The sequence below is a fragment of the Lepisosteus platostomus genome, chromosome 2, assembly GCF_059453375.1.
Source record: "Lepisosteus platostomus isolate fLepPlt1 chromosome 2, fLepPlt1.hap1, whole genome shotgun sequence".
NCBI lineage: Eukaryota > Metazoa > Chordata > Actinopteri > Semionotiformes > Lepisosteidae > Lepisosteus > Lepisosteus platostomus.
The window spans coordinates 66,757,020-66,772,707 of NC_142612.1; the positions used below are offsets into that span (position 1 = coordinate 66,757,020).

Genomic DNA, 15,688 nt, shown 5'->3' on the forward strand with positions numbered 1-15,688 from the left:
GTATACCATGTCTCTGATGAATTAAAGGCAGGAGGCTTACTTAAAGCAGCAGCTCATCTTTAGGTATTATACATATCCATAAAAATAAGACACTGATTAAGTGATACAGGCAAGAAGTGGATGATGGATGTTAAGTACTGATTGTCGGTACTTGAAAAACATAAGATACTTTCTTAGAACGGTGTTTAGCTTTGCATAGTATATTACTGGTACTAAATTGGAAAAGACATCATATTTAGCCTTAGTTTTCCTTCATATAAATACACTTTCAGTTTAGGAAAGTATTCATAGCTAGGATCACCATGAAGGCCACAGAAAAGTGGGATTTCTTGAGCTCTCAACCAGACACTGCCCTGCATGAACATCAGGAAGCAGCTTCCCACTTCTCAGGCCTGGAGACACCTCCATTGAGTCATCACCAGAAAGTTACCATGAGCAAGTGATGGACACCACTCCTTCCTGAGGGAAGTTTCTGCAATTTACCTTAGGTGCACCGCTGTGGTGTACTTCTGGGGACCAGTGAGCAAGTGGACATTGTCCTAGAGATACAGTGTCAGAACTGCAACAGTGTCAGAGAATGAGAAAGAACTAAATCTCTGTTTAAGTCCTGTCTGAATTGGTTGCTAGAAAATTAGATGTACCACCACAGGTTCTCTACTTTTTCCTACTTTCCTGATTACTGAATACTGTCACTGTACAACCCAGAAAATATTTTAATTTCTAGCATATAATGTGATTCTGTGAAACAGGAATTGAACACAGGATATGTTTGTCAGGCTCGCTTCTGGTGTAACGGTGTTGAGCGAATTAGCTCAGCCGTGGCAGCCGGCCACACCCACTCACCTGTCCGCCAGTGCCAGCTGCCATTGAAACGCATTCTGACAGGAAATCTGTATTACCTATAGGCAATTTACAACCATGCGCGCCTCAGGTGGTGCAAGATGTTTAACATGCAAGATTGTTCTCCGAATACTCATGGCTCTGGTATAGAGTTTGTTCTCTAACGTTTTGCTCTGAATCACAACCATCTACAGTCGCTTAACATTCCTTGCTTGGATTTCTCTTGGCTTCTCTACCCCGCTTCTTCCCAACCTTAAGATTTGGATTTCCCCAGTGCTCTGCCTAAACCTTGTTATGGACACAGCTTGTTTCTGCACCTCTGCTTGGATTGAATTGGTGCTGCGCTACAGTGTTTCTCAGCTTTGACACTTGCTAGTTGTGGATGACAACCCTGTATCATGTGCCTGCACCATGCTCTGCTTGTGTCCCTAGACTGCTAGCACACCACGCTCTCTTGCCCTGCATGTGGGTTCACCTTCAGACTCTCAGACCTTCGGACAGCTTAGTTTCACCTTGAGGTTATTTGTGTGTTGTTCATTACAACACCTTTTATAATGTACAGTGCTTTTTTAAAAAAAATGAATAAAAGCAGTCAATAAAATTTTTAAATGTAGAGAACAGATCAAATAGGGCAACACTGCAGATTAGACCATAAGCTGTTTTGCACTCAAGCTCTTACTTTCCAGTGGTAATTGGCGTACACTTTTCTTCCAGCAGCCCAGTGTGAAGGCTTCTTCAACCAGTGCAGGACTCCCTGGTGGCAGTGCAGCACACAGTAATGGCAAGAATGTAGCATCGGCCAACACAACAGATGTGCCGAGGCTGAGGGGGGTTAGTCGCACACGGAAGCATGTGCGCTTCAGTCTCTACAAACACCTTCAAAAGCACACCCTGCGTCATACCGACAGTGTCAACAGCATCGACAGCACAGAGGAAAGTAAGTTCCAGGTGTTTTTGGTGCTACGTGTCAAACGCCGGTAAAGAACTGAGGATTTGCTTGCTTAAGCATGTGCTGAAAGGTAATAGAAAAAAGTGTGTAAAGGTGGCAATTGTAACATGTGATGGTTCCCATCTAACTAGCATTTTTCAGTACTAATCCCTTCTCTGTAATATCTCTCCAGAAGCCTGACTCCTGGTGGCAGTTTTGGGGTGGTAAAGGTGTAGTTCTCTTCAAGAAAGCTGTACAAAAATTCATAAACCCAAAGTAAAAGTACACCTTTTAGAGTGTAATATTTCTATCCAAATATCCTTTTAATCAGGGCAACTAAATGCAAGAAGCCAATATAAAATGGATCTGTTTTTGTTTGTACAGATCCAGATATGAAAAGATCGGCTTCCATCAATATCCATTTATTTAACATACGATACTAAACACTGTACACAATAATAAGATGTATTTACTTTACATTTGTCTGTCATACAATACTAAATGCAAGTACAAAAATTGGTAGCCGATAAATATGTCCTAATAGGAATATCTAATTATGGTGTTTAGTTGTTCTTGTGCATTACTGCTCAATCTGTTCAATTTGTTTTTGAAAATTACAGCTCAATTTGTTTTTGTGTTTTCAAGAATTTGTATAGAATATCATACAGAAACAATTACATCTTTGCTGTGTGCATCCAATTTGTAGAAAGTATTTTGGCAACGAATGCATTCGCTGCTTTAATTTTTGGAATTTCAGCTCTTATCTGAGACCTTGTTTATGTAACGAAAATAATATAAATACAAACCCTGAGAATTTTGCAGTTTCCCACAATATTAATGACCATAAGTACAAATATAGAGAGAAATTACAACAAACCAATATAGAATGATTTAGGACAGAAGACAATAAAAAGTTGCAAACATTAATCTGCAACAGATCTCTGGTAATGCCCATATTTTGGAAAAAATAACCGTGCATTTAGAATCCCAGAAAACAAATCATATAGATAAACTGGATGTAATTATGATGTACTGGAATGTTTTAATAATTCCTTCTTTGGAGTGGGTAAAGTTTGGCTTGATTCCTTTTGAGTGTTCAGAGACACTCTTAAGAATTAAAGTAAAAAAGAAAGGCTGGGCTTCACCAAGATTACCAATTCCCCGTCTTGTTGGACTCACTCCAGCAAACAGCTTTAAAATGCAGCAACTCTCTGCAGGTTGGTCTCAGACTACTAGCAGTCAGGAGAATTTAATCCCAGGTAAAAAGGCCCAGTTGAAGCTAACCCACAGTGCACCGGAACAGGGATTGTCTAAGGATGGTAAGTGTGCTTGTGTGCTGGAGGAGAAAGTCACCAAGCTTCATGAACTCTCATTTCTCCTGTGAGCTTTGGCTTGTGACTTTCAGCAGTTATCTCAGCACAATTACAGTGAGAGACTAAGAAGACTTAGTTTTTTTTGTATTTTCATGCATACACTTTCATTTTAAAGTCTAATAGTAAACAGAAATGTACTGTAAGTTTCCCAAACTATGTCATAGCTATGCTCCGCATATCCCATAGAAGCAAAAGTCATTGAGATAACCTGAATGTGGAATATAGTGGTGCATACATACCACACATACAGAGTTGTAGACATTTTTCCAATGCTCTTTTCCTGTTTATTCACCTTATTACATCTGTTACATAACTTTTCAGAACTGAAACAAATTGGTGCTAAAAAATAAAATCATGGGCTAAAAACTAAACAAAAGATTCTCCAAAAAAATAATTGTGTACTTTGTTATTTATTATCTAGGCCTAGGTGAGATCTCGCTAACTACGGAGAGGGTACCGCTTGAAAATATTGGACAGTCTTCTTGATTAACACCCATCAAATTGAAATACCAGTCTGTCTGCCTGTAGCTCCCAAACAAACACCTTGTTTCAGGATTTGCACTTCTCCAGAATGTCAAGAAAGGGCCTTTAACAATTAAAAAAACTCCCCTTAATGTATCCCAGAACACAATTCTCCTGAATCAGTCCCCAGTTTCAGCTGGAAAGATTAAATGAAGAATATTATGAGAAAATGTGTAGGCTTTCCAGATCACATAGACTGTTATTCATACAGTAGTAATACCTCCATTGTAATATTATCAGTTGTTTGGATAACAGTAGTGCAGCTGTTAATCCACACTGGGAAAACTAGATAAAATACAGTATCTCTTCTGTCTTCACACAGCTCTCATAAGCTGAGACCAGTAAAAGGCCAATAATCCATAACTTATCTTTGAACAGTACAGTACTGAAAATCGGAGTGTTTTTTCTTTTGCTTAGTTTGGTTTTCCTTCAGTTCTGTGAGTTTTTCCTGAAAATACACACATTACGTTGTATATATATTTTTCTCTTGCAAGTGTTGAAAACAATGCTGAAAGGGTGTAAAAACTCGCAGAAAATATTCAAACTGAAGAGAATGAAGCAGAGATTGTGATATGCATTAACAATCTATTGACATTGCAGAACACGTTCAACACTGAAATGAGAATTTCTAAACATTTTGAGTGAAGCTTAAAAAGTTGTTGAGAATCAATTATTTGAAGGAAGAAATAAGGAACCTTATTTTAAGGTTGTGCCTCCTGTGCATGTCAGTGTATAAAGTGCCATTTCTTGAGGGGCCTAAATTTTAAACTGAAGTTATCAGTCTAATTTGTTTTGTTTTAGACCCAGAACACGAAGATGTTTAAAAAAGCATTAAAGATGTACTCTGTAAGAAGCTTCATTCATCAGCTACTGTACCTATGAACAACTACTGTATACTAGGTTTTTTGTTTTTCCTGCAGAAAGCAAAGCAAGGGTATATATTTTGTTAGATTGTTTATTTTATTGCATTGATACAGTAAATTATTAATTATTGTCTCACCACCCTTAAATCCCATTTCTAAGCATGCTACCTTGGTTGAGTAGCAAAATAAACATAAGCAATAGTTACCATATTCTGGTGGTTTGACAGATGCTAGCACAATTACTGTATGGAAGGTTCTTCCAACACATTTGTTTCACATCAAAAATTGCTCCTTGTTCAGGGACAGATGTAAGAATTCCAAAGCAACACATAACTTTTGAAAGCTTTGAAAGTCACCCTCTGTGTCTGTCAGAAGAAATTCATCTCTCACTGTATTGGTATTGCTGAAATAAACCTGTTCCGATGTGTTGCATGTCTGCTACGCTTTGTAACCCCTTTTGTTTTGGCTTTGGTTCCCTTGCTGAATAACTCTGGCTCCTTCTGAAGCAGCTGGTGGCCGTTGGTTGTGCTAGAAATGTGTTGTGAGCTTATGTTGCGAAGGTGCTTCATATGTGGGCTGGTGTTCCTTGATATTTAATCAGATTTCGAAGGCTGAAAACAAACCTGCTAACCCATTGTCTCTCTCTTTTCTTGTTTGAAAAGAGAGATGTGCTGGCTGGTGTTTGTGCGCATCAAAAGAGTTTGTTGGCTGAAACAAAAGAAAGTATAATTTGGATTACTTGTCAAAGTTAAATCTTATGTTTCAAGCTTATTTGGCCATGGGACCTAAAATAGGCTAATGGAAGTAGAATAAAATGTGAATATTGCTCTTCTAAAATCAGGCTCCATTGAGGTTAACCTTCATTGTTTAGATTTTTTCATGCTGCACATGCAAACGTTTTAAAGAAGTCATATCTGGCAGTGGTAACTGTGGATCTTTGAAGTAATGATATCTTCCCCTCCATATAAAACCTTGAAGGCACTCTCCAGCATCTTCAGATGTTTCATTCTTCTGCAAGGTGTACAGAAATTGCCTGAAGCGTGCAATTGCAGCAATGCAAAGATGTGCCCCTTAGTAATGTTTATGTATTAATGACATAACCAATCCCACTGCATTTACTGTAAAACAATTTTTACTTCTATAACCCTCTTGTAGCTTTGCAATTTCTCTTCAAATGAAGTCATATCTTTAATATTGGGCAGGTTTAGGCCTGTGCACCTCCTTGGATTACCAGAAGTCCTTCCTGATAAAACTTTATAAAACATCCATGGCTTGTTTTTTCTTAACCAAAATGTACTAGACATTTCCAGCTGATATAACAAGTCACAGCTGTAGAATGCTACTAAGACAAGGTACATAGTACATAGAACAATATTACCCTGGCTTTTAGTGAAGTTAATTTTACCAGAACATTGTATGACAACTCCAGCATTAACATTTTATTAAATGCAAAAAAAGATCAACGAGAAGATTGGTTTGCTCACCCATACGGTTAATGATAATATAAAGTAGAAAATTAGTGGAGCGCTTTGTTTTCATGTGGTATCCCTGGGCTTACACTGAGAGGAGCTGAAGTAATACAATAATTGTGCTTTTCTCTGTGACAACAGAGCTGAAGCCATCAAGAGACACAGAGGAAGACGCAAGTGTGCTTATGGGAAACACGCGTTTTTGGCATGGCAAGGACTACTGTAACTTTGTCTTCAAGGACTGGGTGCAGCTGGACAAACCTTTCGATGGTAGGTACTGTACTTCTGTTTGACACTGGCTAAACACCTTCTCCCATGAGCAAAGATGATTGAATCCATTGTATTGAGGATTTTCTTACTTTTCTTTTTTGAGGTGTGTAGAAAACGCATCTTTATTTCGAAACAAATGACTGCTGCAAAGGGCTGCACTGACTGGATTTCAAGTGAAAGAGAGATAACAATGTTATAGCGTTAAAACTGCCAGAGTTATAACAGTGATGTCCAGTACACCATCAGATTCTTATTCATATTCATATCTAGAACAGAGTTAGACCCGGCACAATTACATTACTGGATGGGTATCCTGCTGTCATGTGTACTGTCTGCTATGTTGCATAGTGTGAAAGTTGAAGTTATGTACAGTACAGTAAATAACCTTTGAAGCATGAAATGGCCTCTTTATTGCCAGCCTAACTCATTGGCTCTACAGACTTCATCAACAGGTACACCACTCCAAGAATGCCCTGGCATGACATTGCCTCAGTGGTTCATGGGAAAGCAGCCAGAGATGTGGCAAGACACTTTATACAACGATGGAACTTCACTAAAGTGAGTCTGTTCCTCCATATACCTAGTAGGTTTCTTTTCTCTGGCTATTGTAGCAAACAAGCATGTTACAGGCAGCATGTAAAGCTAAATTCGCTCTGTTCTCTAATAGATCATGAAGCCAAAGTACAGATCCCTCTCGTATCCTTACCTTTTGCCGAAGTCTCACACAACAGCCAACGATTTGCGGTACCAGGTTCCAGATTGCATCCAGACTAAAGTACAGGTAGGATAATAATAGGGCTTTAATGAAAGACAGGAACTGCCTTGTCAAATTGTTATTTGATATTAAAGTTACTGGAATTTCAAATGCTGCATTATAGTTTTCTTTTAGATTTATGACCATTTCTTCCAGATCTTGAGATCTGCAGCTGACTGGTCTGCAGGAATCAAGTACCATGAGGATTCCATCCACAATGCCTACCTCCATGTGATTGAAAACAGCAAGCACTACATCTACATAGAGGTCAGCTTTCGTGCCAATACGATCCAATGGAATTAACAAAGGTTTCTTTGAACTTCAAAGTTAGATTCCCACAAGAATTGTTAAGATGTTGTTTCAGGGATGGTTATTGTAATATGTTTCTTACCGTATATTTTATTGTCTTTTAGAACCAGTTTTTCATTAGCTGTTCTGACAACAGACACGTTTTAAATGGAATTGGAGATGCCATTGCAAAGAGGATCAACAGAGCTTACAAGTAAATGTTTTCTTTTCTTATTCAGTTATAATAATAAAAAAGTGTGTGTACTGTATGTGGAAAATATCATTTGAATTAAGCTTTGGTTATTTTTGACCTGTAAATCAATTAGTAACATTTCTTTCAGTAAATATTTCGTTCTTTACTGAGAAATAGTCGGTACTTGTGTTATTCAACAGCAGTTGCTATGCTTTAGTATCTGTTTTTATTGCCTATTCAGTGTGAGTTAGAGTCGATATAGCTGTTTTCCTCTGACTCAGGCTTGACTTGGACTTTGTATTGGCCTTTGGCAGCCCACCTGTCTGCAATAAACCTATACACACTTACATCAAATGATAAATACCTAACTTGAATGCAATTTACAAGACCTCTAAACTAAACAGTGGAATTTAAAAAAAAAACAATTAAAAAGGCAGTGACTAGAGTAGTGAGACAGATGAATTCTGAAAGTGACTTTTTTAGCCAAGAAATGAATTCAAGCATATGGTGTGTTATCTGATCTCAAACATGATGCCAGCTTGCAAACAGGGCCATGTGCTCCCTTCATGCTTCGTTGCTTGGTGCAGAAATGTAAAAGTTTGAGGTATTATTATTGTGTGTATTAAAATGAGCAACATTTTCCAGAAGTTAGGCACCGCCAAGAGCAGGCTGTACGTGGCAGAAGTCATTTTGGAGGCTGTCTATTCAGTATTTGCTCACCAGCTATAAATTCCATATTCATATGTGCCTAGCTGTCAAAAGAAGGTCTATATTTAACCAAGGGTGATGTAATCAGCTGGTTAAGCTGCTTGTCATGAGAGTACTTTGCTGGTCTAGGTTCTTAGGTTCTGGTTTGGAATCTGTACCAAACTGGTAATAAACCCATGTGACTGTACATATTTTGCTTGTCCTGTAATATCTCTTATCTGTTATCACAAATTATTTGAATATCTTCATTATACAGCAAAATTGTCTGTGGTTATAAAGGAGATCATTATACTGTTCTATGAAATACTAGCAAGAACTTAATGACACAGACTAATTTAAAACTCCCAACTGTGTTGTAAGAGCATGACAATATTAAGAAGGTACTACTTCTTTAATTTTATGAGCATTGCATTTCTTTTAAAATAATGGCACCAGATATCCTCTGTTGCCTTCTGAGTTCAGAATTTGATTTTATTCCACTTTTCATAATTCATAACCCCAGCTGGACCTGAGCTTGCTTGAGGTTGTGCAGTGGCTTTTTATTATTCCTCCATTGTTTCTGCTTTCTTCCAGGGAAGACAAAAAGTACCGTGTGTATGTGGTGACCCCTTTGTTGCCTGGGTTTGAAGGAGACATCCAAACTGGAGGAGGCAATTCTATCCAGGCAGTCATGCACTTTAACTATAGGTGAGGTGAAATAAAGTTCAGATTTTCAATAACACAGGTAGAGACTGCCACAGCACAGGAATTTCAACAGCTTCCTTGTCAGTCTTATTACTATTCTCCGCTGTAAAAAAAAACTAGCATTACAGTGCTTACAGTGTGCTTGTGAGCTCTCACATCTTAACTCTTGAGAAATATTAATGTTCTGGCTATTACTTTGAGCAAGATCTTTGTCTCAGTCTTGAGCACTAGATACTATGAGACATCAGCGGCACTGTCACTATCACATCTGCTTAATTATTACAGTAAGAATAAGAACATATTATTTTAAGAACATTTTAAAAAAGAATTATAATGCATGAAGGGGGGTCCAAGGTAACGTTGGCATCTTTCCATGACTAAGAAAAAGCAGAAGATTCAGGTTTTTGTGAGGACTGACAAGTCAGGGAGACTGTATTCAGTGTCTATTGTTTCTATGTGTGATCTGGTTGTAAAACACTGAGTTCTGGGGCAGTAAGCTCTTAATGTTGCACAGTAAATGTACAACTGTTTGAGAATTGATTTTCCTAATTCAATTTGGATCTGTAAAATTGTATGGTGTAACAATGTTATCTCTTATTGGGTCAGAACACGTGCATTACTGTGCAACTGAATACCTAACAAGACTTTTAAGTAAAATGCAAATATTAAAATTCCCCAACTATATCGGCTTCTTTGCGGGCAACAGCCACAAAAGCAGTCACATTGTGAAGTATCTCAGAATTGTTCAGGTACAAAGAACTGTCTGTCAGGCACTCTGTAAGTGGCTAACTGTAACAAACACCTCCATTTAAAGAAAAGTCTCCTTCTCTAGACGTTTCTTAGTCTTTGACTCTTAAGAGATTTACTTTGCATTTTTTAGTATTTTTCCAATGGGGGATCAGCTGTTGTAGTTGGAGTAACACATAATCAAAATATCTGGTCTCTTTTCAAAGCTCAGATAAATAACCTGTGTTCCAGATCGGTAATGTTTCAAATTTCCTGCTGTAGAGCTGTATGGCTCAGAAAAAGACAGAGCTTTTCAGTCTTGTGTGGATTCATTTAATTTAAAACCTGTGTGATTTGTCAAGTATTAGTTTATGTCTATTCATTTTCTTTATTGGTAAGTGATTGATATTCTGTATTATTACTTTTAGTGGTTTTAAATAGGGGTACATGAAAAGTTCTAGACCAAGTCAATGATTGGAAAGTTGAAATTTTGACATTTTTGAAATGTCAAATATAAAATCAATAGGCTACAAAGACAGGCAAATAAAACTGAGCTAATGATTTCTGTTGGTAAATTAAAGGAGAACTGCAATGCCATTTTTATATTTTGGGGTAGGATAAGTGCATTTCAAACTGCAATAAAAGTCAAATGTACAGAGTACATTGGTGATGTGTGGCGGCCCTATTATATTGTAAACAAGCAGGCTTGTGAATCTCTTTTAATCCAATAGAAATATGGCTATCAACTTTGAGATGGTTTTGCTGACAAATACAACTGACTTGACTTGACTCTGCATGTACTGTAGATCACGCAAAAACATTTCTGAGGTGAAATGTCAGCTGCACAACCTGTACTTATTTGCACGTACAGTGCATTACATTAGTTATTACTAATAACAAGAAAATGCAGTACTATATATAAAATGTACAGTAATTACGGTTGTTTTTTTTTCCAGAACGATGATCAGGGGAGATAATTCCATTGTTTCGCAGCTGAAAAGAGAAAGTAAGTGTTTTGCTTTGGCAATAAGGTCATATTAGCTATACATTTCTTACATTTCATTAGATGTACTGTGTATTTCTTACTTTTGGAGTTTTTTTGTCTCACAAGTATGCCGTCTTCTAATTATATACTTTACATCTACTTTCAGTATTCTGAAAAAATACACTGGAGAATGTCGAGATATCAAAATTAGATCTTGGGGTCTTGACATTGACATTGGGGGCTGAAATTTTGTGGCGGCTTTCCAAACTCAGTAAACAAAACTGAGTGAAAAAGAAAATGTCCATCCATTTGCTAACTATTTCATCCAAATTAGGGTCGTGGGAGAGCCAGAGCCTATCCCAGCAACAATGGGCGCAGACAGTATAAACCCTGGGCACACACAGACATAGACACAAACACATACACTCTCATGCCAGAGCCAGTTTTCCACAAAACCAATGAACCTACTAGTATATGTTTCTGGACTGTGTGAGGGAGCATCTGGAAGAAACCTACATGAACTCGCTAAGAACATACAGTACAAACTCCATGCAGATAGCACCCCAAGTCCTGAACAGAACCCAGGGTCCCAGTGCAGCAGTACTAATTTCTGCGCCACTATGCCATCCTTGGATGATACGTGAAAAATAATGTAATGGCTATCACAGTAGTTTTCTTCCCGAGTTATCTCTGGTTTCTAGGGCTGATAGAATTTCTTACAGAATTGTCATGACTGACATGCTTCAGAAACCTCCTGTTCCATCTTCTGATGTGTTATTTTTTAAATGTATTTGAATCTACCGATGATATGCAGGTATCCTGCTCCTGTCACTACACATGTTTAAGTAATAAATGGATTATTACTGGACGATTTAAAATAATTAAACACACATTGAATTAGAAAAGGTCCAGCCAGTAAATTTCATGGTAGTGGTTACTATCTACAAAGTTCAGCTGTTTTGTCCCTGGTGCAGAAGTGCTGTGGTGTGGGGTGTATCTTTTGGGGTTTCTGTCTAATTTAAATATTCTGTTCCACTTTCTGCTGAACACAGAGATTCGTACATAAACAAAGTGGATTCAAGGCCAGTTTACCTCACATTCCAAATGGAATCTCTTTTCTACCTATCGGCTAGATCATCTGAAGATGTACAACACTTTAGGGATCCTGATTTCAGCTTCTTCTTCTGCTCCACTGTATCCACTCTGAGGTGCTTTGTTGAAAATAATTATACAAAAAGTATGATATAGACTCATTATCTGCTAATAGACACTGTTTTGTGAGATCTTTTTCTATAGTAATACTTGAGACAAACTACTTTTTTTTTACCTATAGTTCCATCTGTTATTAGTCTCTCTAATCTCAGATAGTCCGAACAAAGCATTAAAGTTCTCCAAGAACTTTTGTTAGTTTATGAAACTCCTAATTATGTTTCAGAAAGTTTGGCCTTTCAGGGCTCATGTGGTCTGCCCTGTGGCCACGGGTGACTGCTGAAGACCCATAAATGTTGCTCCACTGTGAGACCTATGATTATTGTATTGTATTGTATTTCCAGTGGGGGACCAGTGGATGAACTACATCTCGTTCTGTGGGCTGAGGACTCATGCTGAGCTTGAGGGAAGGCTGGTGACTGAGCTCATCTACGTCCACAGCAAGATGCTGATCGCCGATGACAACACGGTCATTATTGGTGAGTGAACAAGATGGGGCATTTGAAGCAGAAGGCCGAGGAGTTACTACTTCAAGAACTGTGCAGGTAGTTTGAAATGTGTATACCAGGTAAATGGTGATGCATTCAAAGTATACTATATTCCTCATGCTGAACGAGACCTCCAAGTTAAAATCTTAAAGTGCAAACAAAAAAAGTTCTTAGTATGGTATGAAATAACATGTCCTGAAGTACGTACATATTCCAAATTTGTGCTTTGTAGCATAGCCCTGCTGCCTTGCCAAAAGTGACTATTTCCGCGGATTGTGTTAGTACAATAGATTGCAATTGATTATTGTCTGGAATTAGTTTTAAGCTCCCCCTGCTGCTGACAAAATGTATCTGCAGTTGGTCAAATACTGTACAATTTCTTTCCTGTGTTCCTCCTGTGTGTCTGATGGTGTGGGCATTATGAATTTTATTTTTTGATTAAACATCCCAGAAGAATATTTTTGGCCCCAAAGTTTTTCTTTTCATAAAATAGAACAGGCTTCACACTTGGCCTTTCAAGTAGATACTGACCAAAAATAATCTTAGAAATATTTTCTAAAAATGTATTAAACCTTTCTGAAATTATATTTAAAAAAATTATCTATGACACTGTCTTCAAACAACACTTTGAACTCATTTTGAAGTTACGATTTTCTAAGATGCAGCACCTGGGTATAATCATTTATATGATTGTTGGACAGAAGTTGTAGAAACCAATGCAGTGCAGGAAATGGGGCTAGGGATGATGTGTTGGGTTGTAACAGTGGTTCGTTCTGGTGTGCAAATAATATCTAGTTTGCACGAGGCTACACCTCCGTCTAGCTTTGGATGATGTCAGTTTCACAAGCCTTTAGTTTGGCTGTTCTGAACACTCTGGCATTTCTTAGTCAAAGTCTTATTCAAGATGGACATTATCTTAAACATATGACAGGCTGTGCATACAGGCATTTGTCCTGCTGCCACTAAAATATCATCACCAGCTGTCAGTGTCTGGACTTTTCCATACAGTCTCAAATGCTGGTAACCAGGCTTATCCATAAAAACTGTAGTGTTCATTTCCAGAAGTCTGCCTCCTCACTGTAATATCATTTGAATTTTATTTGAAGAGTGGATTATAAAGAGCCTTAAAACATATAAATGCAAAAATAGTTTTCTTTCTTGATGACTAATGTTTGGTAAGTGGTGTTTGACTTTAATGAAGATTCTGCATGTGGGAAAAAAACAATGCTATTCTGGAGTCAGGGAAATCCAAGGAGCAGAAATGATTTGGCAATTTGAAATTGTAGTTCTAATGTTTGTCTTGTCTGTCCTTTTTAAAGTATTAGCAATGTTATAATGGGGACCTTTGGTGACCTCACTTAGGAAAAATGAGTAAAAGCCACCATACATTTTGACTTCTGACCTGAATCAAATCAGAATTGAGCTCCATTTACACACTATTGAATTAGCCTGTCTCGCGACCCTCACTGGGACAAGGGAACTGAAAGTGGATGGCTGAATTAGCCAGCTGCAGAAAATCAAATAATTGTTAGGGTCACTTAATACCAACATCCACTGCTTTAAAAAAAAAGATCAAAGCAAAAACAGCAGGTCACCGTGTTCAAACTGCAGATGACATTTTTCATTCAGCTTGGAATTTCACACCTGGGTCTGGGATACTAACACTCTGTCTTTGGAAGTCCTTCATTCTTGTTGAGGCATTCACGTCAGCAACAAGAGCGCTCTGTTGAATTCGAGTATCTTGTTACAGATTGACTGTTGTTTCCAGTACTTGTATTGACAGCACATGAGAGGCTTTTATTGCAGCAATCATCAGTCTGTACCATTTAGTGTCACATACTGTGCTTACATGGACTTTGTGCTTGTATGTCCTCGGAGGAGCCTGCGCCATCCACAAGCTCATAAAGGCTTCTGTCAGGGCAATTAGTAATGCTGTAGCCAGCAAAATTAACCATGCTTGCTTTCCTCATTGCAGACAGGTCATTTCGATCCCCAAAGGGAACGTTATGAAATTATGTAGCCTGCTTAAGCAGATGTTTTCTGTCTGTCTCTCGCACTGTTTCAGGCTCTGCGAACATCAATGACCGCAGCATGCTAGGGAAGAGGGACAGCGAGGTTGCCGTGATTTTTGAGGACACAGAGATGGTGCCTTCTGTGATGGATGGGGAAGACTATCAGGCAGGAAAGTTTGCCCTTCAGCTTCGTCTGGAGTGCTTCAAGTAAGTCCGGGTTTTCTGCTGCTCGTGTTCTTCATTGGAAGCATATAAGAAAGTGGATGGCGTTCGGCTCATCTTGCTCTTTTGGTTTCTAGCAGGTAATCGATGTGTTGATGTCATCTAGACATTTCTTGAAAGAAGCTAGGGTATCAGCTTCAGCAACATGGCTTGGTAGTTCCAGGCAATGATCATGTAAAAATGTGTCTCCTGTTCTTTGTCCAAAACATCCCTGCCATCAGTTTCCACTTGTCTTACAAAGTAAATATGTCATTTTCAAATGTGAAAAAAAATGGCGTTTTTTCTTTACAGGATCATTCTTGGGGCATTCACAGATCCCACAATTGATGTAACAGATCCTATCAGTGACCGTTTCTACAAGGAAGTGTGGATTGGGACATCTGCGAGGAATGCAACCATTTATGAAAAGGTACTTTTAATTAAATAAAACAGGATCCCCAGTGGTCTAAGGAACTGAATAAGATCTGCAGGGAACACAGGGAATAACGAAGAGCCCCCCCAAAATGACAAGGCCCTCAGTTTGACTAGACCAAGGTCACTAGCCATGATCTTCTGTCATTCACAAAAGATCCTTGCTGTCAGTTTTGTGTTGGAATATAACAACCACACTTGCACATTTAAAGCCCTTTTGGTTATGTTGTGCAGGGGTGATAATTCATTGTAATGCTTTACAGCTTGGATGTCCCATGTCATAAAAGTCATCCGTCATCAAATATTAGAATTCCAAATTGTTTAACCCATAAATGGGCCTTTGTGAAGCACACAAAGGTCCCTCTACTCAAACGTTTGCTGAAAGTTGCAAAGTCATTCCACTAGAGGGTGTTTTTTTGGAGGATTCTCCAGACAGTTGCGCACAACCGACTGCTGTCAGAAGCCGATAAACGTTTGCTCACCCAGGTTATTCTTGGGTTATCAGACAGCAGTAACCCCTGTGGCTGTGCCAGGTGTTGATGCACTTGCGTCGTTATGAATGAGCTTCATCTGTCCTCCTGCCAAAGCTGCAATTCTCCCCCTGGAGCTGGGGGACTCGCAGTGTGGCAGAAGAAACAGACGGCCTGTCCGTGCGAATTGCAGAGGGCGCACATGTGCTGCCTTCATCTCTACCGAGCTCCCGTTGATGACGAATTGGCTGGCACAAATAGGTGTGGGGGGTG

At 38.6% G+C, this 15,688-nt stretch overlaps 1 protein-coding gene across 5 annotated transcripts in view; it reads left to right on the plus strand.

Annotated features, from left to right (window-relative positions):
- LOC148676839 (phospholipase D1-like) overlaps window positions 1-15,688 on the plus strand; it is a 50,670-nt gene that overhangs the window by 32,299 nt on the left and 2,683 nt on the right. For 2 of the 5 annotated variants that reach the window (XM_088614067.1, XM_088614057.1), the window contains exons 15-26: window positions 1,555-1,777; window positions 2,986-3,087; window positions 6,137-6,265; window positions 6,705-6,823; window positions 6,933-7,046; window positions 7,176-7,286; window positions 7,433-7,521; window positions 8,782-8,895; window positions 10,575-10,624; window positions 12,157-12,291; window positions 14,366-14,519; window positions 14,826-14,943. In XM_088614067.1, coding sequence (XP_088470193.1) covers window positions 1,555-1,777; window positions 2,986-3,087; window positions 6,137-6,265; window positions 6,705-6,823; window positions 6,933-7,046; window positions 7,176-7,286; window positions 7,433-7,521; window positions 8,782-8,895; window positions 10,575-10,624; window positions 12,157-12,291; window positions 14,366-14,519; window positions 14,826-14,943 — 1,458 coding nt within the window. The remainder of the gene's footprint in view (window positions 1-1,554; window positions 1,778-2,985; window positions 3,088-6,136; window positions 6,266-6,704; window positions 6,824-6,932; window positions 7,047-7,175; window positions 7,287-7,432; window positions 7,522-8,781; window positions 8,896-10,574; window positions 10,625-12,156; window positions 12,292-14,365; window positions 14,520-14,825; window positions 14,944-15,688) is intronic. The other 3 variants (XM_088614077.1, XM_088614083.1, XM_088614092.1) reach the window with 3 other exon arrangements.